Consider the following 26,294-nt stretch of genomic DNA (forward strand, 5'->3'; position numbering starts at 1 on the left):
TATCAACTGCTCTCTCGATTCACTTTTTTTTTCTTTTCAAGCTATCTTTCCGATAGATTATTTTGCACTATCAAGCTGTCTGTTCTTGATTAATCTTTACTCTTGGCCTAACAGTACTCCCGATTTTAGCCATTTTGAAGCTGTTCTCCCAATTCACCTAAGCCACTCGAAATGCTCACAAACAGTTTCAGCTGTTCTCTTATTCCGCTCGAGATTATCACAAATCTTTGCCAGCTGATATCTCAACTCACTATTTGTTTGAACCTCCGACTTCTTTTCTTTGTTAATTCGAGCTGTCCTCTCAACCCACTTGAAATTTCTTAAAGATTTGTATCGCCCGCCATCTCGATTAATTTTTTTTTCTTCTCAAGCTATGTTTCCGATAGATTATTTTGCACTATCAATCTGTCTGTTCTTGACTCATCTTTACTTTTGGCCTAGCAACACTTCCGATTTTTGCAATTTTAAAGCAGTTCTCCCGATCCACTTGAAGCCACTCCAAATGCTCACAAACAATTTCAGCTGTCCTCTCAATCCGCTCGAGTTTATCACAAATATTTACCAGCTGACATCTTGACTCGCTATTTGTTTGAACCTCCAGCTTCTTTTTTTTTGGTAAATTTGAGCTGTCCTTTCAATCCGCTTGTATTGCTTAAAACATCTTATCAACTGCTCTCTCGATTCACTCTTTTTTCTTTTCAAGCTATCTTTCCGATAGATTATTTTGCACTATCAAGCTGTCTGTTCTTGAATAATCTTTATTCTTGGCCTAGCAGTACTCCCGTTTTTACCTATTCTAAAGCTGTCCTCCCAATCCACTTGAAATGATCACAAATTTTAAAGATAACCTTTAGAATACCTACCTTCCCCTACCTAAGGGTCCGGCGCCGATTGACCGACGCATAGGGCTGAGATAAAAGATCTCCACTGCTGGCGATCCGGAGCCAGCGTCTTCACTTGCTGCCAGCCAAGGTTCTCGTCAACTGTGCGGATTTCAGCGGCTAGACTTCGCCGCCACGAGCTTTTGGCCCTGCCTCTTCTTCGATGCCCTTCTAGATTCCAGTCAAGCGCCTCTCTGCAAATCTCGTTTTCATCTCTTTGCAGCGTGTGCCCAATCCATCTCCACTTACGTTCCCGAATCTCGATTTCTAGCGCCTTTTGATGACACCGGCGATGAAGTTCAACGTTTGAGATCCAGTTGCCAGGCCACCAAGCGCGGATGATGTTCCGCAGGCAGCGATTCACAAAAACTTGCAGTTTGCGCGTCGTCACCGCATATGTGCATCAAGTTTCACACCCGTACAGCAATACGGATTTGACGTTTGAGTTGAAGATTCGGATTTTAGTTCGTAGAGAGATCTGGCGTGACCGCCAGATGTTTCGGAGACTAGCAAACGCAAATCGGGCTTTTCTGATCCGAGTTTCGATGTCCTTCTTGGTACCACCATCAGGCGGAATCTGGCTACCAAGATACTGGAAGCACTCTACTGTCTCAAACCGTTGTCTAGCTACCACGAAATTGGAACGATTTTCTGTGTTGATTTCCATCGTCTTGGTCTTTCCGACATTGATTTTGAGACCTGCTGCCTTGGAGCTTTCGGTAAGGTCGTCGAGTTTGCTCTGCATGTCTTGTTGTGTTTGGGCGAGCAAAACAATATCGTCTGCCAGATCAAGGTCGTTCAGTTGCTCAATTGATGAAGGATTCCACGACAATCCTCGGTTTTTTCTACAGTCAATCGATCCAGTCAAGATCTCATCCATTACGATGAGAAAAAGCAGCGGTGACAAAATACATCCTTGTCTCACTCCAGCAGTTACCGCGATTGGTTCGGACAAGACACCGTCGTGCAAGACCTTGCACGAAAATGCCTCGTACTGTGCTTCGATGAGATGGACTAGTTTCTCTGGGACCCCTCGTCGTCTCAGAGCAGCCCAGATGTTTTCGTGGTTCAGTCGGTCAAATGCTTTTTCGAAACCAACGAACACCAGCAGAAGAGAGTCCTGAAATTCGTTGATTTGTCCCAGTATGATTCGTAGCGTTGTGATGTGGTCCACACATGATCGTCCGGATCGGAATCCAGCTTGTTGCCGTCGGAGTGTAGCGTCGATTTTCTCCTGGATCCTGTTCAGGATCACTTTGCAGAGTTCTTTGAGGGTTGTACAGATCAAAATTATGCCACGCCAGTTACCTTTAGAAAAACTTTTAAATTTTTTTTGTTCCAAACCGTCCTCGCGATTCAATTTTTTTTGCTATTTTTAGCTGTCTTGTTCTTCAGCTTTTGTCTCTAGATTGAAGACTTGCTATTGAGTTTTAAAACAATGTTGAAAATTGTCTTGTTTTTATTAATGTTTCTACCGAGGTGTGTATGTAAATGCAATGTTATTGTATTGGGAACCTAATGTCTTTCATCAATTTTTTTAAGGAGTCGTTCTTTCATTTTCTATCATTGTACTGATAATTTTTGATCAACAGTAAAAGACTTTTTAACCACAAGTGCAGACAAAAATACAATTCACAAAGTAGCAAAACATTGCACAATTTAGGGAATTTAATTTCTTTTTGTTTCCATTTCGCGAACGAAACAATCCACCTGTCGTCACCTGTTCAATAGTTGTTGGTTTTTTATTTGCCTTTTAATCTGTTTTTTTTTAAACGTTTAAAACTTGTTTTTGTTGCCGTTCTTCCTCTTTCTCCTATGCAATTAACTTATGGATTTCGTTTTGTTTTACATGATTTTTTTTTAACCTTTACTCTTTCTTCTCTTGGTTCTGCTCTGCTGTCTACTTTTTCTTGTTGTTGTTGCGCAATGATATCCTCTAGAATAGAATAATTTCGATTACGATTACAAATTCGCGAGAAGGGAATATGTGTATGTATGAGAGTCTGTGCTAATGTAGTTCGTGTTTTGCGTGTTGTATGGGTTTGTATGTGTGTGTATTGTGTTTTTTTTTTATTTCTTTAATGGGGGATGTTTGACGATAGGTGAATGATTAAGTTTGATTAACTGTTTGATTGATTTCGTTTTTGTTTGTGTATGGAAAAATATTAAAATAAACAAAACCGAATGCTTCTTATTAAGCGCATTTTTATAAAAAGTATATGGTGTGTATTTAATTTATGGATTCTAAGTTTTGATTAGGATTGCTAAGAACAAAAAAAGAATACGGGTGCCATGGAAAGCTTACATTTTTTACCACAATTTATCGGCGATTGCCTCCAGAGAGCCAATGCTCCATCAAATAATTTTTGTTCAGTTAGACGTTTTGGGAAAAGGATTTGAAAACCATTATTCTTTACTAATATTTATGTATAAGGACTACTCGATTCGAACCTTGCTTTGCCTTACTCGCCTAAACAGTATAATTTTATATATACGACTTTACACTTGTTCTCACTAACACAATTTATATAACTTGCTTTTACTTCCTGGTGCCACTAAATGGATCTGTCCTGCTATAGTGATACGTGACGTTTCGCTACATGTGACTCCCTTCTTCTATCTCTTCCTAATGAGTCTTCGCGCAAGGGATGATTCGCAACAGACCACAAAAAATGGCTAAGAGATTGTTAAAAACACCATCAAATGACTTCTCCCTACGGCTTCTTTTTCCCTCGTCTAGTATGTTAATATAATATTATAGTACCTATAAGGGTTAATGCGTTCACATTCAAACGTACAAAGCATTCGCATTCACTCAATTTGCTCACTCAGTTTCGGATAATCTCGTTTGAGATTTGATCCGAATCGCCACACTCTGTGCTTCCCGCTCCCAAGAAAAAAGATGACTGAAGAATGACACTGGCGGCGGCCTGCCCAATAGGACTGGCCGGACTGGCGAGGCAGGGACAGCGATTGCTGCCGCTTACCAGTTGGCCATTCCCGGCTTGTTCAGCGTCATGAAGTAGATCTGACAGGACGATCCGCCTTTGGCACTGCTGAAGAAAACCTTGTCGTTGCGCTCGCACAAGAACTTGAGCCGCTGGGCCTTCTTGTGCATGAACACCCCGTCCAGGTGCCCGGTTTCCACCGAACGAATCTGCGATTGGAAAGCAAAGGATGAATGTTAATTTCAATTAGATTTGGAATGGAATTTTCGTAATCGACGCACCTCGATTGCCTTGTTGCCCCAGCCCATGATCTGACCGGTACCGATGTATGCTACCGATGTTGGCATTTCGCCCCACTGCAGGACAATGTTCTTTGAAACACGGCCCATCGTGTTGACGTAGACACCCTCGTTGTCGTAGCACAGCAGCAACTGCATGCCGTTGGAGTTAGGCAACGTAACGATACAGTGTGGCGTTATTGGACCCTGAGTCTGTAGGGAAGAATTGGAACGTTTAGTTTTCATACGGAAGGTCTTCTTCCAAACCAAAAACTACTCACATGCTTAGGAAGGTAGATATCGTAGACGGTGGCCGAGTCGAGATCTACTGCGTGAAAGCCATCTGCAGAGCCGTAGATCACTTTGAGTCGCGTTTGCTCTTCTACCGTCAGGTCGACCAGCAGCGGGCGATGCATCAACTCACCGAAACTCTGTTGAAAGTTCAAAGATAAGTTATCTTTCAAAAGCTTACAATAGAAAAAACATCGCTTCATTCACCTTAAATGCCATAAATTTGTGGTACGGTTTGGGCGCCCAGGCGTATATCTCGATCGAGTCCTTCAGTGCGATCACCAGAAACTTGATCCGTTCGTATTTGACTATTTTGAAGTGAACGGCACCCTGGAGATCGCCCACGTTGATCCACCCGTTCCGACGTTCGACTTGTTGCTGTGAAACGATAGAAAAAAGTTGAACTGTTATTCCTATTTTTTTTCTTTTAGCATCTACTCAGGTCCAACTCCTTTTTTAAGTTACCGAGCCCAACTCCTTTTGATTTCCGAGGGTCTAGATATTGAAATATTTAGCGCTTTGAGGTACCCCAAAATTAAGTACGATTGAGCTGAAATTTTTTAAAGGTCTGTTTGTTGGGGCCAATCTACTAAATTTTTATGGTCGATTTTTCAAATTAGACTTGACCACACGACTCTACATTGAGCGGGAATCGAAGAACGTGGTAATATTTTACCGAATTCTCAATTTGCGGAGCTCTTTAATTAATTCGGTTTTTTTATGACCAGTTATGCTGCGATTATGACGGGAAATATTCCTTAAATAATTACTGCAGTACCGGCAATATTTACCGAACATACTGTAAAAAGTTTATCGATTCGGCGATTGAATAACCGAGTGTTAAGCCGAGCAGTAAAATCTGGTAGACAATGTTTACCAATATAATCGTCATTTAGTTTTTTTTAGTTTTATGAAGTGCTTAATCACCGTAGTTTATGTTTGTTAGCTAATTTATCGGCTTCATCGGTGAAAGGTGATGTCCTTTTCAGTAAGGCCATCATAAGAGTATGAAATTTTAGAGACAGATAGAAAGTAAAAAGAAGTTTTGTAGCGTTAGAGTTAAGTTATTGTGTTCAATTTTGAGCGTGTAGTGATTGTGTTAAATTGAGCAAAACTCGGGTATTTATAGTTTAGAGTGCAAGAAGTCAAACAAAAACACGCGTAACAACGAAGACTAAAGCCTAGTCCATGTAGAAAAACAGTGTGCTGTGGTTTGGTAAACAGATTTATTTGAACTGGTGAAGTAGGCAAGCTGGTAGGCGGTTTTATAGAAAATTCAAATTATCTATAAAACCGCCTACCAGTTTGTATTCTCTATCAGTTCAAATATATTCTGTTAACCAAACCACAGCACACTGTTTTTCTACAGGTTGTGGGCCCAGTGGTCGTTGCCTTGGTAACAGAAGTTTAGTTTTCGCGCACGTGGCTTTAATTCGTTTGAGTGAAAAGTTGTTCACATCGGTCGTCAAATGGAGTCGATTGGAATCCAGCGCGTTTACCTGTTCGACGGGAAGAACTTTTCGAACTGGAGCTTCAGAATGGAGGCATACCTCGAAGAGTTGGGTTTGCTCCATTGCATCCAGAGGAGTCTCGAAGAGGAGGACTTCTACCCGGTGGCGGACGAGGAAGCCGAGGAAGAGCAAAGGGACGCTTTGCGCAAACAGCGACGGTTGGAGGACGCGAAGTGCAAGTCGGTGCTAATCCACAAAATAGCAGACTCGCAGCTGGAATACATCCGTGGAAAGCCGTCCCCGAAGGCCATTTGAAACGCCCTGAGGAACAATTTCGACCGAAAGGGTGTGTCCGGTGTCTTCTTTTTGCTGCAAAGGTTGGCCAGCGCGAAGTACGACGAGAAAGTGTCTCTGGAGGAGCACATTTTGTCGTTCGAGAAGGTGGTCCGTGAACTGGAATCGGCTAACATTAAATTCAACGAGCCGGTGCTGGTGTTCTTTTTGCTACAATCGATGCCAAAATCCTACACGCAGCTTATCACAGTCTTAGAAACGCTGCCGGTGGAGCAATGCTCGATGGAATTCGTTAAATCGAGATTGCTGAACGAGGACGTGAAACGGCAACATGGTGCGGTGAAAACGGAACCTGGAACGGCGTTTGCTGGAAAAAGCAGGCGATTCACAGTCAAGTGCTTTAACTGTGGCAAACCTGGTCACAAGCGACCTGATTGTCCAGAGGAACAGAACCGAAAGTGCAATTCTTCCGAGTCAACTGCCAGGAAGAAGAAAGGGAGAGCACACGCTGCTGAATCAAACGACATCGCATTCGTGACGGTGGCGCAGGCGGCTAGCAGCGGCGATGAAGGCAAATTTCGATGGGTGCTTGACAGTGGTGCTTCCGAGCACATGGTCGGGGACAGAAGCTATTTGGTGAACGTTCGTCAACTGAAATCCCCGGTGGTGATCAACGTGGCCAAATCAGGTGTGTCGTTAACGAGTCACTTCGCTGGCGAGGTCAAATTGGCAGCCCTTGTGGACGGCAAGGAAATCAACTGCACTGTCCACGATGTCCTGTACGTGCCTGGTCTTCTCACCAATTTGTTTTCCGTGAAGCAGGTTACGGAACGCGGAATGGAAGTGACCTTCAACCAAAAGAACGCGCACATTCGCCAGAATAAGCGAGTGGTGTGCGTCGCCCCCAGAAGAGGTCGTTTGTACGAGCTGGATGTGAGAATCCGGAGTTTTGGTTCGGCGCTGACGGCAGAAACCGAGGGAAAGCTGTCGTTGTGGCATCGCCGGTACGGGCACATCGGGAAAGCCGGTCTCCAGAAACTGATCCGAAACGAGATGGTCGAAGGTTTGGACGTCGCCGCTGACTCTGAGTCTGGAAGCGAGATTTGCGAGCCCTGCATGAAGGGGAAGCAAGCTAAGTTGCCGTTCGAGGAGTCCTCAAAGCCCCGCTCCTCACGCCCCTTGGAGCTTATCCATACAGACGTGTGTGGAGCTTTCTCGCCAGCATCCTGGAATGGTGGGAAAACCTTCGTGAGCTTCATCGATGACTTCACGCATTTTACCGCCGTCTACATTCTCGAAGCGAAGAGCGAAGTCTTTGAGGCGTTCAGGAAATATGCTGCGATGGCCACTACTCCTTTTGGAACCAAAATCGCCCGATTGAGAAGCGATAATGGTGGCGAGTACATCAACACCGAATTCCAGGAGTACTGCAACGAAAAAGGTATCGTCATGGAAACTACCATCCCCTATACGCCTCAGCAGAACGGCGTCGCCGAGCGCATGAACAGAACCATCATGGAGCGTGCTCGGGCGATGCTGGACGAGTCCGAATTCCAACGATACATGTGGTCCGAAGCGGTTTTAGCAGCAGTGTTTGTCATCAACCGGAGCCCCACCGCTGCTTTGATGGAAGCAAAAACGCCGTACGAGATGTGGTTTGGACACAAGCCAAACGTGTCTAAACTGCGTGTCTTCGGAAGCAAGGCGTTTGTACACATCCCGAAGGAGAAGAGGTCCAAACTTGATCCGAAGAGCCATGTGTGTTTCCTGGTTGGATACGGGAACAACGGATATCGTCTGTGGGATCCTGTTCAACGAAAAGTGATCGTCGCTCGAGACGTAGTAGTGCAAGAAAAGGAAGTGAAAAGTGTTAAATACAGTGATGATCATCTCGTGTCAGATTCAGTGAAACAAAATGGACATAAAGACAATTTTAGTGAAAAAGTAGAATCTGACGACGAATCTATATGGGATGATCAACTGATTAACGAAAGTGATGAAAGTGAAATTGAAAAAGTCTCGAATATCGAAACAGTGCTAAACAATCAAGAAAAAGTGCCAGTAAGAAGAAGTGGACGAGCGAAAAAGCGGCCGGCTCGTTTTTCCGACTACGAATTGAATCCATCCCCGAAACGCCACGCTGGTCGATGCGATTCTGAAGACGAGAGCTACATCGCCTTTGCATTGAATGCCGAGGCCTACGTCGATGAGCTGCCAGAAGACATCAAGCAACTCAAAAAGCGTGACAATTGGCCGTTGTGGAAAGCTGCTGTCGACGAAGAGATGCGGTCCTTGGAGGAGAACCGCACCTGGAATCTTGTCGACCCCCCTACTGGAAGTCGAGTTGTGCCGTGCAAGTGGGTGTTCAAAATTAAGAAGGATGACGGTAAACCTGCCCGGTACAAAGCTCGACTGGTCGCCAAAGGCTGCTCTCAACGTGCTGGGTACCACGAAACGTATGCCCCGGTGGTTCGGATGAGTACCGTTCGAACGCTTTTGGCCGTGGCGGTCCAGCAAGACTTACACCTGCACCAGATGGACGTTCGCACCGCCTTTCTAAACGGGAATCTGAACGAGACGGTGTACGTTCGACAGCCACCAGGATTTGAGAGGGGGAATAAAGTGTGCCGACTAAACAAATCCCTGTACGGCCTGAAGCAGGCGCCCCGCAGCTGGAACGAGCGATTCAACAAGTACATCCTGGAGTTAGGTTCAAAGCGGTCTCCCTACGACAACTGCCTGTACACCCTGGTGACCGAGAACTTCAAGGTGTACCTGATCCTCTACGTAGACGACATGTTGATTGCGACGGATTCCACTGAGAAATTGAAGTGGATCAAGTCGCAACTAGCAGCCGAATTCGAGATGGAAGACTTGGAAGACGTCAGCACTTTTCTTGGCCTGAAAATTGAGCGCAACCGGAAGCAAGGTACATTGTCCATCAGTCAAGCCGGGTATGTATCTTTCCTGCTGGAGCGGTTCGGAATGCGGAACTGCAAGCCTGTTGCCACCCCACTAGAGACGAACCTCAAGCTGGCCCGAAATTCCGAAAGCGAGAAGTCAACGCAGCAGCCTTATCGAGAGCTCATCGGTTGCCTCACATACTTGATGCTCTCCTCGCGACCGGACATCAGCTTTGCGGTTAACTACCTGAGTCGGTTCCAGAGTGGTGCCACTGATACGCATTGGGCCTATTTGAAGCGTGTCTTGCGGTACCTCCAAGGGACGAAGGATTTTCGGTTGGTCTACACCAAGCAAGACGAAGGCGGCGAGCCAATCATCGGTTTCGCTGACGCTGACTGGGGGAACGATGTCGATACTCGGCATTCTACCTCCGGTTACCTGTTCCAGATTTTCGGCAACACGGTCGCATGGACGAGCAGGAAACAAACAACCGTGTCACTATCATCCACCGAAGCCGAGTACGTGTCCCTAAGCCAGGCGGCATGTGACGCCATCTGGGTGAAGAACCTGCTGTCCGAATTTGGTGTGGTCCTGCGATCCCCGCTGACAATCCACGAAGACAACCAGTCCTGCATTCACATCGCAGAAGAGCCACGAGATCAAAAGCGAATGAAACATCTGGATATTCGCTACAACTTCATCCGTGAATGCATCCAGGACAAGATCATCAAGCTGCAGTACATCGCAACAAGCCATCAGCTAGCAGATGTCCTCACCAAGAGTCTGCCGGCTGGTCCATTGAAACATCATCGTGCCTCCCTAGGATTGAGAGGGGGTGTTAAGGAACAACCCTAGGAGATAATCATAATCAGCCGTTAGAATAAGTTTCCCTTAGATTAAACCAAACTGGGCAAGCCATGAAAATTCAAATTATCTATAAAACCGCCTACCAGTTTGTATTCTCTATCAGTTCAAATATATTCTGTTAACCAAACCACAGCACACTGTTTTTCTACAGTCCACACTAGGCAACATGAACTGCGATTTTTGTTATGAGACGAACTTTGTTGTCTGTTGTTGTTGTTGGAAACCTGAGACGGTCTCAGTGTCTCCCGAAGAAAATGGGAGACGCTGAGACCGTCTCGAGACGAACCGTCTCCTAGTGCAGGGCTAGAAGTTGGTCACTTTTTAGTAACTTTGTCACTTTTTTCAGGCTGGTCACTCACAAGTTACTTTTTTCGAAATTTGGTCACTAAAGTCACTATTTTTTTAATAATTTCCTTAGCTTATTTTTTTCCATGGATATAATGAAGTGCTTGATGGTTTAACCAACGTCTCAAGATCGCTTACTATTCTACGCTGCCTTCTCTAAACTTTAAATTTTCTTCTCCAAACTATTCTAATTTTCATTTCCAGCGTCAGCTCCCCGAGCTATTTAAACGCCATAAAAAAAAAAAAAAAAAAAAAAATTTCCTTAGCTTATTTTTTTCTCCTTTTCTTCCCTTTCGAGTCCTGTGGGAATTCATACGATCTAAATTGGGACAATGGATCAGATTCAGTAAAGGAATATTATTGTTTTGTTCTGCTTTGATGTATAACATTTAAACATTATTTAGATGATAATTTGAATTAAAATAAAAATCGTTTTTCGCCTTAAATAATATATATTTTTTTGTTTATCTGTGACACTTTACTAACGTTGTGACATTCGTGTCAAGAAAAAAATGTATTATTAATAAATTTATTACATGAAATATTTCCTAAAGAGACACTCCTACATGTTTGATCAAGATTGAGACCAATTGAATCGAAAATATCAGATATTTCATTTATAAGTTCCTTTATTTCTAGACATTTTGCAATCATTCGAAATATTGGTAGCTATACAAAGATATCAATTAATGATTTCATAACCTATTTGTAGTTTTCGATAACTTTGAATGATTTCTGTACTTTTTTAGAGGTTTACTGGTATATTTTCTACAATATTCCAAGAAATTTCTGAGGTGTCTTTTGGATCTGTTTTTTTTTGTCGTGTAACATTTAACACGGTGTTAAATCATTTGTGAATATATTTTTTTAATTCCTTCCTTTTTGAACTACGTTTTTTTCTAATAAATTTTTCTAATGATTGATATGTGAATCATGCAATAAAGTCTGCAGTGAATCTTTTTGGAAATGTTTCATTTTTGAATGTAAATTCTTTTTGAGTTAGTTTTAAATTTGAAAAAAAAAATTTCTACCTTAAAGATTAGTCTCTTAAATTTTTTTAGCTTTTTTTTGTGTTGTTATCTTGAATCTAAATCAACTTTACGCTAAGCTTCTTTGAGTTGCAATCTTCTGTCAATATTTTGTCGTTTTTTATTTTCAATCTTATATCATTACTTTGTCACTTTTTCATGACGACCTACTAATTTTTTATTTCATGACTCTTTCATGAAACGAAATTTCTGTAAATGTAAATCTTAACTCAATTTCAAGTACATTCTTTAAACTTTTTGTAGAACATGTGCTGGTTTTTCATTTAAATTTGTAAATTTCTCACATAAAAACAATTTTGTTTTAAATTTTTGGATTCTTTTAATTTATTCCGCATTGTTAACTTTTTTTAATATAATTTTAAACCTTTTCACTTGTTTTAATGACATTGAAAAATTCGGATTTGGGTGTATACTCTATAGAGTGAAGAATAAAGAAAATGGATAAGCTCGAAGTTTTTGTCGGACTTAGTTGTCCTAGTCCTTTGGGTACGATCTTTTGGTTTCTTTCCATTGTTTCCTTAGAACTTTAGGATTTTGCGGTCGTAATTCTTAAATTATCTAAGCTCATTCAAAATGTTCCTCTTTTGTCCAACGTATAGTGCTTTTCTACTAGTGAGACCAAGAGACTTTCAAAAAACGTTTTTCAATTAACAGAATTGTCTTTCAAGCGATTTATTTTAGTTTAGTTTAGGTCACTAATTTTACCCTAATTTTACTTCAAAGTAACTATTTTGCCCTACTTTTTTACCGCTTGGTCGCTTCTAGCCCTGCTAGTGTGGACTAGGCTTAAAACACAGCAAGACAGCAACATTTAGAGCGGCAAACGGAATTGGCCCATCCATAGCTGTACCAGACGTTCTTCTTCAGCTGATTCGGAGCAGAAGTAGCAGATTCTAGAGGCAGCAACTCTGCAGATTCTAGCTAGAGCATATTCTGGAAGGCAGAACTGTGGTGCGTAGGAGAATGTTCGGGGTCATCTAAATCCGGCTTATTGGAAGCTCACGACAAGGATCGGTAAACTAAATAAATTGAAGAAGCCAACAAAAGAAAACATTACTATGCAAAAGGCTCACAGTCGATGGATATAAATTCACATAACGTTCGACACATTTGGCTAAACCGACGGCCACAGCTGGGGTCGTTGTTTGGTAGCTAAGCTCACTTTTGTGACCCAGTCAGGCATCACATGACCAAGCCGCAACAGATCCAGCCGGAAGCAGACATCGAGGTGCTCCGGGCAATAACCACTCGCTCGTTGAGCAGGGCTGCCAGGTTCTGTGATATTACCATGATACCTGAGGTAACCGAGCTGTGATATTACTGATGTGTGCTTTGCCTGTCAGATGTTTGTCATTATGGTAGGAAACGGGTCCTTGAGTAATTATGTAAGCTGGCTTAGGTTTTTAAAATGTCGTGTGAGAAAAAATGTAAAATTGATACCAAGATTTGGGTTTTGCGTGTTTGTGTTTTGGGTAACAGTTGGCCGTGCAGCTCACACTGAAAGTCGGTGGTGCTTAACCACAAGCGGAAACTTGCAGAACGAACAAACAAAAAAAGGTATGTGATTGCTCAAATACGCTTCCTTAAATTAGGTAACAAACAAAAATTACGGTGATTAATCTCTTCATAAAATTTGAATTGGTAGAACCCTTTCTCTTGCCTTGGGCCTTCCCCTAATCCACCCACTTACATCACCATCGAGGGGTGAATTATTCTATGAGGTTTTAATTCCCAAATAAAACGACAAAATGAACCAACTTACATCACCCATGCCGTCGGTGCGCAGGATCTTCGACTTCAACCAGGACAGGTAGTACACCCGGACCCGGTTTTTCTTGCCGGAGATGGTGACCAGAATGTTTTGACCCTCGAGCACCTCCATCTGCTGGAAGCGCCGCCGCGATATCAGTTGGTAGACCTGGGAACGGCAATAACAAGGAAATCCGATTAGAATTAGAAGATTTTTAAAAATTAATCAGGTACCATACCTTTCCTTGGCCGGATCGATCCAGCAGCATCAGCCCATTTTCGGTGCCGATGAGCAGATTGACGCCCCACAGGGCAGCGCACAAGATCTCCGAGTTGAAGCGCTTCTTGTACTTGCGTATCTCGGGCGTATCGCTGGCAGCATCGTGGGACGTCGGTGTGACGTTAACGTTGACGTGGCTTTCCCGGCGGGCCGCACCGGACCCACCGGAACCGGCACTGAAGCCGAAGGTCAGGAAGCTCCGCTGCTTCTGTTGCAGGGCCAGGGCAAAGGGCGACACCGGAATGGCACCGGATGCCGATGCCGATGGATTGAGCGAGTTCGGTTGTTGTTGATTGTGCAGCGGAGAGTGAGATTGTTGAAGTTGGTGGTGCGATGGTTGTTGTTGTTGTTGTTGTTGTTGTTGATAGGGAGGTAGTAAATGATTGTTGTGGTTATTAATATTACTACTACTACTACTGGTATGTAAAACATTGATATGATTTATCAAATTTCGGATGTTAATCGAGTGGTTTGGACTGTTATGGTGGGAGGAAGAGGATGAGTTCGACACCGTCGAGTGTGGCGAGGAATTGTTGCCACTACTGTTGCCACCGATAAGATTGTTGTTGCTGTTGCTACTGTTGTTGCCATTGATGTTGTTGTAACTCAGATGGTTACTACTGTTGTTGTTGTTGTTGTTGTGATTGTTTTTACTACTATGGTTAAGGTTATTTTGGTTATTGTTGCTGGGATAGTGCTGGTTATAGTTGTTGTTGTTTTGGTTGCTGTTGTTGTTGTTGATGCCCCCTGTGAAGGACTTGGAGGGGGTGGAATGGACGGAGGAATTGACAGCTGCCCGATACTGCGAGAGAGCGCGTCAAGTTCAAGCATTTTGATTTTGTTTTTGTTTTTTTTTCGAATTTTTCAAATGTTGATGGAGCATACAGTAGTAGGTAGTTGTTGTTGTCGAATAATTTGCGATGAATCGAAGAAAAACCAAAATGAAAACGAAATAAATTAGTATAATCAAGCAAACTAAAAAGGCTGAAAAAATAAACAGATTTTTTTTTTGGTTGTCATGCATAAATTATGAAACGAAAGGATTGTGATATGCTAATGATCCAATTCCACCAAGCTATGATATTGATATAGTTAAATCCGAAACCACGTTAGACTGTTAAACTATTATTTACAAAAATGTAGACGATTTGTGATATCTCAGTTAAATAACCCGCTTAATTAAATTTTGTTTTCCCTGAAATTAAGACTTTTTTTTAGTGACTGATCTATGCCAAAACCCATAGGAACGAATGCCTCCTGTGAAATTGAAATCACTTATAAAATAAATAAAAAGTATGCCTCAACCAAAAAACAGAAAAGCTAGTGATAATATGTAAATTATTGCATCAAATAAATTATGCATCGAAACCAAATGAAATTTGTAAACCCGCAAAGCCTTGAAAAGCAATAAACGATCTAGTCCCCAACAAGTGTGATGTTAACTTGTGGCAAAGGAAAAATTAGGGGGAGGTATAATAAAATTTACGTAGGGTTAGTTGCCCTACTTTAGACCCTTTAAGCGGTGGTTTTTAAATAAACATTTTTTTCTCAGAAATGGGCGTGAGGTTTATATTGCTCAGGAAATTTATTTATAGTTCATGATCTAATGTACTAGTTTCAATGAAAATTTTCAGCCTAGGTTTCGCCGTTATTGAAAGATTTGCAAAGATATGGACGATCAAAATTTCCATCTTTGATCCTACTGTTCCTATTTTGGTACTGAACTGGTTCCTTCCATTGGACCTAGATCTAAAATTCCTATAAAAGTATGATTTTTCGAAAATAAATTAACAAATTAATCGAAAATGTAATCTTTAATCAAATATTAGTTATTAAAGATTTTTAAAGACTAAAAACACTTAAATTTCTGCTTTAATATCTCAAACACTTTCACTTTCCGTTAGCTCTATCAGCAGAGCAATATCTAAAACTTATTTGTGTTTACATACTTGTTGTTTATTTGCGTAAAGCTGACGAAAAATGTTAGAAATGTTCAATATTGGTTCTCAATTGTGCCCCAATCAAAAATTCGCACCTTTGTTGATTTGTGGGTGTTGAACCAAAGTTTTGTTGATATCAGGTCTAAAAATGGAACATCAAAGACAAAAGTTTCCTATTTTTGAACCTTTCACAAATTTTCCGGAATTCCATTGATTTTCATTTAGTTTAGGAAAAATAGGTAGTACAGTTCATATTCTTCACAGTGAAAGTAATTTCCCTTTAAACTTTGGCTTGGACAGTAAAAGAAAGGGATTTTTCCTTATTTACTCTGATTTCTCAAACCGCGCCCCACTATGTGAGCAGTCTGAATTACCACTAATTAGAAGGTACATTTTTTAAAAACGTTGAAAATTTTATCAGAAAGACTTTTTATGGCGAAAAGCGGTATGGCAGCGGTACTTTTTAAAGAAATTTGAACTACTTTGAAATTTTGTATTTACAATCAAATAGAACCAACTAAACAACTCGGTAACGAATTTTTAATATGGCGAATGCGCCAACGCCAACGTTTTTCGAAAAAAAAACGCGTTCAAAGTTTGACAGGTCCATATCAATTTAGATTATAATTGATAACTTATAAAATTATAAAACAAAATATAAAAAAGGTTGCATATTACATGACTTTTGTGGGGAGCCTATTTTAATTTAAAAAGAACTTAATTGAATTTCTGTTAATTATTAGAACAGAGCTGGAGTAAATGAAAAACTACACCTTAGTTGAACAACCACCTCGAGAACTATAATCTAAAAAATTAGTAAAAAAAATCAAACCAACTTATTAATAGGAAAACTTAAGTAATATGTGAAAAAAAATATGATTGAGCATCTGATCAGAACTTTAACCTTACGTTATCCAGACGGTTTCACAAAAATATTACATTTGCATTGCATTTTTTAGAAGATTTTACATGATTTCTTCAAAGGTGAATGGTAAATTGGTGTAAATTGATTGGATTTAATTGGGTGGAAGTCACTTGTTCTCAAATTTTCAGTTTAGGGATAGTGGAAAAGACGTTTTTTAACTGCTTTTCGAATGAAACTTCAATTATGAGAGAAATACGAGAAAAAAGTTTTAAACTAATCTAAAATTTGAGCCTGATTAAAAATAAGTTATTTTTCCTAGAAAGGAAACAGATCTTAGGAAAAACTCATCGAGTAATTTGTACCTAATCGAACGAATTTGATGCGATTTCAAGTTTATGGACTTAAACGTCGATTTCAATTCTTCTGGAAGATAATTGTCATCTTTAATCAAATTATTAATTGTCGTAGCTGTTCTACTCAGATGCTCATTATTTAGTGTTCGTGTGTATTAGACTGAGTCGATTTGAGGTCATTTTTAATTTCTCAAACCCCAAAAAGGCTTCGTTTTGGTGTAAACTTATGCATGTTTTTTTGCCGAATTTTTAAGTAACGTGTAAGTAAAATTGAATATTTTGTACTGGAAAATCAATCAAAAACTTTGTCGGAGACTGTAACTCGTAATTTATAAGACAAAAAAGTTCTTAGCTGTTTAACAGGGGCATGTCTTATGGCATAGAAAAAAAATTGACATCACTGCTGGGGCCTAGCGGGATATTGAATGACTACCGTGGTTGAATCCAAGGGAAACTTTCGATTGCTTAGATTCAGTAGAATTATTCAACCAAGTAGGCTCACAACACATATGAAAGTCAAAAATGACACCAAATTGATTCAGTCTAGTGTGTAACTTTATTGTATGAAAAGGGTGTGTTGCTTATTATTATCATAACTTGGTTAGTATTTTAATTAATTTTATAACAGCGAATTTATATCTTTTCGGTTCATTAGAGATTGAGTCATTCGAGTAAATATTGAATTTCCGACCCCAATTTTTGACAACAAGACACATTGCGACTAGATGAAGAGCATTCAAAGTTCGCTTTGGTTCAAGAAAACCATCCTCGAGGGAATCACATTTTTTTAATCATTTTTTTAAGCTAGGAAGCTTTCTTCTTATGGCACCCAGAGGTATTTCTAACAATTGGCCTCTGACTTACCGCGTTCAGTCAACTTGAAGAGATTTTAATGAAAACTAATAAAAACTGGTTCATTTGTTTATATATTTGTATAAAAAATCAACGCATTACATGTTAATCCAAATGATAACTTTATCATAAATAACTATATAAATAAGAATCCACTCGACACATTTCTGGACACGTCTAAAATTTCCCTTCGAAACACATTTCGCGAAACGTTGAAGTCGGAATGCTCTGGATAAATATTAAAGGTTTTTAGGATTTCGGCGGTAGCACTGTTGGCCCCATAGTTGTTTAGGTGAATAGGAACGTAGATCTGCAGATGCTGGTAATATCCTCGGGTTTATACACTGAGAGGAATAGCGAGATGAAGCGTATCCAAAACTATGAGGCGGCAGCGGTTTTACTAGCTTGGTAAACGAAACGGGTCATGCCAACTCAGGTATCGTTGGGCGTACCGCAGGAAGCGCCCCTGGATAGCCTCGATTCGTTCAGCTCCATTCTGATAGAAAGGGCAACAGACAGCTGATGCGTACTCGAGAATGGAACGAACACGTCTTTGAAGTCTTTGGGCATGCGAAATAGGAATCCAAGATTTCTAGAAACTTCGTCGACAACATAAAGTCTGTTTCACATAGAATCTGGTCGCATCTTTTCATTTACTGCAGCGCCCCTAGTTGTCACATCGCAAATCTATTGACAGTGTTTTGATCCGGATGGTTTGTTTACTTAGTGGTGCAAATTTCATCAAGATTGAAGCAGTCAGTCAAAAGTTATCGACGATGGAACGCGAAAGGCGAGAGAAAATTCTGCACACTCACGTAGAGAAACCGACGTGGTCAGGGGTAAAGATCGCGAAATTCCTGAAATATCCAAAATCGACTGTAAATTCGGTGCTGCAACGTTACCGGGAGACCTGGAACATATGACCGGAAGCTGCGAGCAAAGGTAATTCGATCAGTTCACAATAATCCTGGAATCTCCTTGCGTGATTTGGCGAAAAAGTTCAAGACGAACCACAGTACAGCTCGACGAATTTGTTTGCGAGAAGGCTTGCGGTAGTATAATGCAAGCAAACACCCCACCCAATAGGACGCTGAAACAAAACCTGGTTGCCAAAACCAGGGCAAGGAAGTTGTACGACAAAGTGTTGACCAAGTACAACGGATGCATTTTGATGGGCGACGAAACTTACGTCAAAATGGATTTTGGACAAATACCCGGTAACAAATTTTACCTTGCGAAGCGTAAAGGGAATGTTGCGGGTAGATTCAAGTTTGTTCTCGCAGATAAATTTGATCGTAAGTTGATGATTTGGCAAGGGATCTGTAGTTGTGGGAAGAAGACTAAGATTTTCATCACTGGGGACACAATGAATGGAAATGTTTACAAAGAAGAATGTCTCCAGAAGAGGGTTTTGCCATTCATTCGGTCCCACAAAGGTCCGGTGAAGTTCTGGTCGGACCTGGCAAGCTGCCACTACAGCCGGGATGTCGTTAAGGGGTATAAGGAGAACAAGATCGATTTTGTTGAAAAAAGTATCCATCCATCAATCAATCCCATCGAGAAATATTGGGCGTTAAGGGCAAACTGAAGAAATGTGGCAGAACTAAGAAAAAACCCGCTCAAATGGAAAAGTGGTGGAACAAGATGGTGAATGAGGTTACCAGCAGTACTGTGCAGAAAGTGATGGGTGGTATCACAAAAAAAGTTCGAAAATTCATCCGAAAAGCTAACGAATGATTTTTATGTATTTTTTTCCTTAAAGTGCAATAAAAACCCTACAAAATGACATTTTTACTTTTGTTGTAGGGTAAATGAGCCTAATTTCGCTATATTTTGTCAGAGGTTTTTTGATTTGATATTATTGCGCCGAATCTTTAATACTTAGATATACAATTTTTTGGTAACTAAATTCCAAATTTTTTTTTGAACTCTGTTTTGGTTTGAAATAAACATTTCAAGCCTTAATTTACGAAAAATATCATGTTTTATGAAGTGTGTCGATGTTCCTAATATGGCACTATATGTTCCTAGTGTTAACATATGGGTGTTCCTAATGTTAACATATGAGGAAAAATGTATCCGCGTACCCAAATATTACACTTTTTGTTCCTGATTTTGCATATGGGTCTGTTTTTTAAATACTTTAAAAAGAAAAATCTTTAAACTCCCCTTTTTATAAATATAACAACGTTTTTGGAATGTGAATAGGGAAATAAGAACTATTTAAATCCTACACAATATTCCTTTACGCTAGTTTTGTAGAAAATAGTGAATATTGAGCTCATTTAAAATCAAACTTTACCTTTTCCAAAGGATACATTTATTATAATTCAAAAAGTAGAAAATTCATTGTAATGGATACAAATAAGTTCAGTTAAACAGAGCATCATGCAACAGCATTGTTAGATGCAACATTTGGGTACCACAACACTTATTTAACTTTTATTTTAATATAATTGTTTAAAATGATCATTTAATGATAAAAAACCATTGATGCCATAGTTTCTCACATCGTGAGAGAGTTTTATGAAGTTTTTGAATCTCATAGAAAATTCGAAACATCGAAATTTTTACATTTTTGATGCCGTAAAAAACTTTACACAATGGGACGGATTGACTTAGTGATATTACCTACAAACTTGATATGGAACTTATTATCCTTCATCAACACTGTTGGTGTATGAATCTTTTTCGAACAATCATTTAATTTTTTAAAATAAATATTTTTAAAATTCCTTTACCAGTCTGGGCTAAAATGCATCGACATGCAAATCAATGATTCACAGTTTAAATCTTGTTTCCATATGCTAGAACATGATGTAAAATTTTTGTAGTATTATTTATCCCTTAATGCATCAGCACCCTTCTGCTTTCTTTTTAAAGAAAAAATATAAACTTTAATTCTAACAAAATCTTAAATAACTGCAGATCGTGCTTTATGCGTAACGACATCACAAATATGTCAAAAACTTTTCAAATTTTTTTGTTTGATTTTTCATTAAGAACAAAGGTTTTTGCAACTACCCTTTTTTCTTAGTAGGGTGAAAATCGCATGTTATGTAAATTTAAAAATAACTGGTGAAACCAATTATTTTTCTGACTACGTTAATTTGATATCCCATTAACCTTAAAACTTTTGATGTACAAACGGTAGGATTATCAGTGGAAATTAGGGTTTCAGAAGCAATTGAAGTTGAAAAGTGTTGCATGATGCCCCAAAAGACGGTATCCAACGTATTTTATTGAGATGTTTTTTAAATTTTTCCTTTCGATTCTGTTCTCGTTACTGTAACTCGTCTCGGTCTCTGTAACTTGATGGTTTCCTTCTCTGTCGCGAAAGGTGCGTTCCTTACAACCTGGCGAAAATATTTTTTCAACATTTTAAGCTTTGATATATACTGAAGTCAAAAAAAAATCATGTTTTAATAGCTCAAAACAGTTTATTTTAACAGATCGTTGAAAATTATGTTAAAACACAATTCTTTTAATCAAATTTATTTCAAATACATTCTATGACTTTGATATAGTTTGGAAAACTTTGACTATGTCCATAATTAGGAACACATTGAAAATAGTGTTCCTAATTGTGAACATATGCTTTTTTTAGTTTCTACACGAACAAAACATCGTTCTAACATACTTATTACTTAAATCATGATAAAAAACAATCCGACAAAAAATTTCAAAAAAATCGGTTGACAAATTCAGCTTTAATCTTCTATTTCTAAACAGGTGTTTTTTAAGAAATTTGCTAACAATTCCATTCAATTTGGACATACTTGGAAACAATCCGGATTTTACGAAAAATCTTGTGATTTAGAAAGCTAATTTGTTTGTAAAATGAAAGTTCACATGATCCGTTACATTATCATTTTTTTGATAATTGTGATAAGTGAAAAATAACGTCAAAAACAGGCAAAATAACAGTATGTTAACATTAGGTACACATGCCACATTAGGAACACTTACCCTACGTTATTTCTTTGCGGAGAAATAACCTTTTTTATCCGACCAGATTCTATGTGAAACAGACTTTTTACTGTGAGTCTTGAACTCCTCCGCTGTTTAAAAGTGGTATGTCTTTTGGCATTGGAAAAAAAACTAAAATGAATTGACATCACTGCTTGGGCATCCTGAAGTGTTGCATGAAAAATGGTCATGCAATTTTCCAATACAAACCCAAAAGATTAAATTTACCCATGCAAACGTTACTTAATATTCAGGAAAAAATCATAAATGAGTTTTGAATTAAAATAAAGGTTTTCACAGAAAAATTTGAATGACCGAGCACACACTTAAAATTCACATGCTCGATCACTTTCAATTCACTTGAACGCTCACTTATGAAAATTTTGACGTTCACTTAAAATTCACATGAATCTACGTATGGCCAAAATTTACTCCAGGATCACTTATATTTCAAGTGAAAATTACTTTCAGTGTAGCATTTCCCTGAGGAATAAGAAAATCGATGTTGAAAATGTATAGCTCTCATATGAATAACAACTCTCACAAGTACAAGAGTAAAAATGTTGCGGCCAATTATGTGACAAAATGATTAAGAATTCCGAATGTTGTATGTGCCAGCTCTAGCACTAAGACAAGTGTAAAAGAGTGATAAAAGATAGCATTTTTAATCTCAGCTTAAAACTAATCGCACGTAAGAGCTCAGCATAAGGATTGTGCAAATCGATGTTGGGGATGTATTAGTACTATCAAAAAGAGCTAGTTAGAAACAGTGAAATGGCGAAGATTGAGAAATGCGATTTTGGAGAGATATAGACTGTTCCAGAGTTATAAGCACACCTAATGTTAACGGTCATTTTGAACCGGATATTTTTTAGAATTCTACTGGCTGCATCCTTTTGTTTACACATTTCTGTGCGTGATAACATAAAAAAAAACATTTATACCGTATTTTTTTCACCTGGAGGCAAACTAGAGGTAACCTAGGTTCGCTCTAACTGCTGTCATCGTGCTCATTTATTGCTCGAGAGGCAACCTAGGTTCGCTCGAAAAACGGACGGAGTCGCCCTGAGAAGAAAGTCAGTTTTGCGAGAAGTTCACCAATACTCTCAACGTTGTTGTCAAAACATTAAACAGCTGTTTTTGGCTTAAAGCAAAACAGTTGAAATAATGAACGGGAAAATGATAATTGCCACGATTTTGAACCTCTCAGCCAAGCAAAATCGTCTATCTGCTGTCCAGTGCAATCCGGACACGAAAAAAGGCAATCCGGATGTGAAGAACCGAGTGACGAAATCCAGAAGGGAGAACAAAATGGCAGCTGCATGTAAACATTGCGCTCGTTCTCACGCACACCTACGTATGGAATAACTCGAAACCCGAAAGTCGTTTTTTTTATTCTTCCGGTTCTTCCGGTTCCAGAGCCAAATCCGGAATTAAAAAAAAAACGCCATTAGTTTGTGATTACATTTCAAAATGCGTGGTCTTACATCTTACTCCAGAGAAAAGAAAAAGTATCGTGCACAAGTGGTCTACTGTAAGTGGAATTTCATTGAGAAAATTGGCCAAAGAAGAGGATGTGAGCGTCGGAGCGGTGCGGACTGCTATTAAAAAATATGGTGAACATTGTACATTTGAAGATAAACAGAGAAGTGGTTGAAAATCTGGTCCTGTAAGTCCTGCTATCGACAAAAAGATGCCTACAAACAGAAGCCATCGGCTTCCATTCGGGATGTGGCGAGAAAAGTCGGGACCTCGACGTCTAAAGTGATACGTGCTAAAGAGCGACTTGGGCTCAAGACGTACCGGAAGCAGAAAAAAACCTAAAAGGAACCCAAATCAAGCCGTTTCTGTCAAACCAAGAGCCCGGAAACCGTATAATTCAATATTTTACAAAAGTTCTGCGTGCATTATCATGGACGATGAATCTTATGTGAAATTGGACTACCCTTCCTGGGCACAATATTTCACTGTACGCAAGGACAAGGATATCCCCGAAACGGAGAAGGCCATTTTCACCGAAAAATTTGGCAAAAAGGTGATGGTGTGACAGGCAATTTTCGAGTGCGGCGAAATATCTAACCCGTACGTCACATCGGAAACAATGAACACCTAGAATTACATATCTATATCAAGGAATGCCTCCAGAAGCGTTTATTGCCGATGATCAAGCAGCATGATGAACCCGTCATATTTTGGCCCGATTTGGCATCATGTCATAACGCCAAAGGCACACTAGGGTGGTACAAAAGCCAAAACGTCTGTTTTGTGCCAAAAACGTGAATCCGCCAAATTGCTCTGAGGCACGGCCAATTGAAACTTTTTGGGCTTTGACCAAAGCAAAGCTACGAAAATACATAAAACCAGCTGATGACAACGGAAAATTTAAATAGCATTGGCCAAAAGTGTTGAAAATGGTGTGTAATGCAACTGTGCAGAAGCTTATGAATCATAAAATTTAATAAAACAATACTTTTTTTACTATTTTGAAAGTGTGCTGATAATTTCTGGAATAGTCTATATTGAAACTATAGAACTAGTTTTAGTGAACTAATAAAAATTGAATTGTTTACACTTGTACTAGTGGTTGTAAATAATTCAATGCGTCCAACTTTCGCTTTTCTTTTTTCTTTTTTTTTAATCCTTGTGCCGAGTTTTTTAATCCAATTGGTTAAGAGGAGTTCACGCACGGGTTCAAGGTGAACTCTTTTAAACTTATACTTGTACTAGTGTTAATTACAAAAACTAGTGTTAACACATACACTTCCAAAACCTAATGCTTCAAGAATTACTTTTCTGGAGTCTGCTAACTTGAAGGCTTTTAGGTAACAGGCTTTTTGAATCACGATAACCTTATATTTTTCCGTTTCAAGCAAGGAACTTTCCAATAGCGCGGATCAATTGGAGAAGAAAAAACACTCGGATAGCATAGAAGTTCCAAATAGGTGCCAAATTCTTTGAATGCTCTCGTTGAAATTCGAGGTGACTCTTGGTTACTAGAATAGTCGTTGTTTTTTTCCATATTGATGGTTCATAATAGTACATTTTCGAACATAAAAAAACACTCATTTAAATCCCATACCCAGATGTCAACCTGTCTCCATTAATATTTCAAAACCAAAATTCTACAACTCTTCACACGGGGCTCAGGTTCCCAGCTGTCTTTGGGAGATGTCTCTGAGAAGTTTCACACAATAGATGGTTCACACCCTCCGATTGTAAGCCTACCTAAATATTCAAAAGCAACAAACACACGTGTCTGGAAAAGAAAACCCACATGTATGGCATGGGTGGTAATGTGGTATGGGTGTGCGGCGACAGTAACACAATATGGCGTAGGTACAAAAATGTGGGATGATTTTCCGGGGACTCGAGATGAAGGGATATGGTTTGTATGTGGTAAAAACAAAAAATAAAAACAAACTACTAACCTCTTCGCTGGCAGATTTGTCGTGGCGGGGCGGCGTCGCTGGCGAGGCCTGACTTAGTAGATCCGGAAGGACGCTGCTGGTCCTCTGGCCTGGCGTTCCTAAACTGCTATTCTCTCCGGCTCGATTCTGTTCGTGGGTTTGGGAATAATATTTTGAGAAACATTCAAAGAAAAGAAAGAAAATATTTAGTATAAACTGGTACCAGTTTGGTATATTTACGTAAACTTGCAAGAGAACAAAATAACTGCGTATTCGATTTGAGGTTAGGTCACAGCTTGTACTTTTGGGAAAATACTAAACAAGAAACTAAAAAGGTCGTAACGAAAACTAGGAGACTTTTGATTTTTTTTTTGAAATTTCTATATTGTTGTTGTTGTGGCTTGTACTTTGAAGGATTAGTAGCGAAAAAGCAGTTGGCAGGTGATTTGTTAGGAAAATTATCGTTAATTTAAATCTAGTCAACTCTCAACTGGTGAAGGTGAAGGTTAGAAACAGGCGAAACAGGACTCTCCCATTAGTGAAGCGAAATGTGTGATTCAAATGCAATTACATAATTTGCAATTATGTAAGGAAGTGTGAAAACCTGGTTACACAGAAAGAACACGATTTTAAAATTGTACAAAACACTGGTGAGCTGTTTTTTATTGGATTTTCAATATTTTGAACTGCAATAAAAAAGGAATTATTAGAAAAATGTCCTGTTAAAAAGCGCTATTATACGGGATTTTTTTCTCAGTGTACAGTAAAAACTTGAATCGATACAAATGGTGGAGGTTTGAAATATTTCACTTAGTTCATTCAGTGTGGTTTATAATATTTTTGGAAAGTGGAAATATTGATGCTAACAAACTTTGTTGGTTTATTTCGAAAAACAAATAACACTTTTCGATATTTCTTTATTTACCGCAATTTAAGTCGCTGTCTTTTAAATACTCGGTAGGTTAGTACAAATATACATACACAAACAAACGAAAAAACGGTTAGTACGAAATCTATGATACACATCCAGATTATTTACATGATGACGTTTTGGTAGATTTTAAGAACGCAATACTTCAACGCGATCAATTCGTTGACAGGGTGGCAGCCAAATGGGTCATGTGGAATTTTGAAAACGGACCATATATACTATGTAAATTGGCCCAAAAAACTGACCTGTGCAAAATATCAGCTCAATTGGACTTGAATTAGAGGTGCCTCAAAGCGCTCAAAATCACCAAAAAAGGAACCACAGGCAATTCGAAACTTTAATTTTGCTACAAATGTCTTAAACATGCACGTTTAACGTCGAGATCTGGTGTTATCTCGAGAAAAAAAAACATTGGTTTTAAATCAACTTTCTGGGATTCAGCCGTTTTTCGGAAAGCCGAAGAACGGCTGAATCCCAGATTTTTGACTAACAATTTTTTTTCGAGGTTGTACCAGATTTCGACGTTTCATGCATTCATGAAGTCATAGGGCATCAAAATTAAAATTTTGAATTTTCCAATTTCCTTTGGTCCCCATTTGGCAATTCTCAAGGGTAAGAAACCGAAACTTTGAGCGCTTTG

General features: G+C 39.4%; 1 protein-coding gene across 12 annotated transcripts in view; it reads right to left on the reverse strand.

Annotated features, from left to right (window-relative positions):
• Positions 1-2,592: 2,592 nt before the first annotated feature.
• LOC129755784 (serine/threonine-protein kinase mig-15) overlaps positions 2,593-26,294 on the reverse strand; it is a 167,772-nt gene continuing 144,070 nt past the window's right edge. For 9 of the 12 annotated variants that reach the window (XM_055752435.1, XM_055752432.1, XM_055752434.1 and 6 more), the window contains 7 exons: positions 24,745-24,870; positions 13,297-14,139; positions 13,071-13,226; positions 4,606-4,776; positions 4,389-4,538; positions 4,111-4,320; positions 2,593-4,038 (listed from right to left, as the gene is read on the reverse strand). In XM_055752435.1, coding sequence (XP_055608410.1) covers positions 3,865-4,038; positions 4,111-4,320; positions 4,389-4,538; positions 4,606-4,776; positions 13,071-13,226; positions 13,297-14,139; positions 24,745-24,870 — 1,830 coding nt within the window. In that variant the 3' untranslated portion in view covers positions 2,593-3,864. The remainder of the gene's footprint in view (positions 4,039-4,110; positions 4,321-4,388; positions 4,539-4,605; positions 4,777-13,070; positions 13,227-13,296; positions 14,140-24,744; positions 24,871-26,294) is intronic. The other 3 variants (XM_055752441.1, XM_055752436.1, XM_055752439.1) reach the window with 1 other exon arrangement.

This window comes from Uranotaenia lowii, chromosome 3 (genome assembly GCF_029784155.1).
Source record: "Uranotaenia lowii strain MFRU-FL chromosome 3, ASM2978415v1, whole genome shotgun sequence".
NCBI lineage: Eukaryota > Metazoa > Arthropoda > Insecta > Diptera > Culicidae > Uranotaenia > Uranotaenia lowii.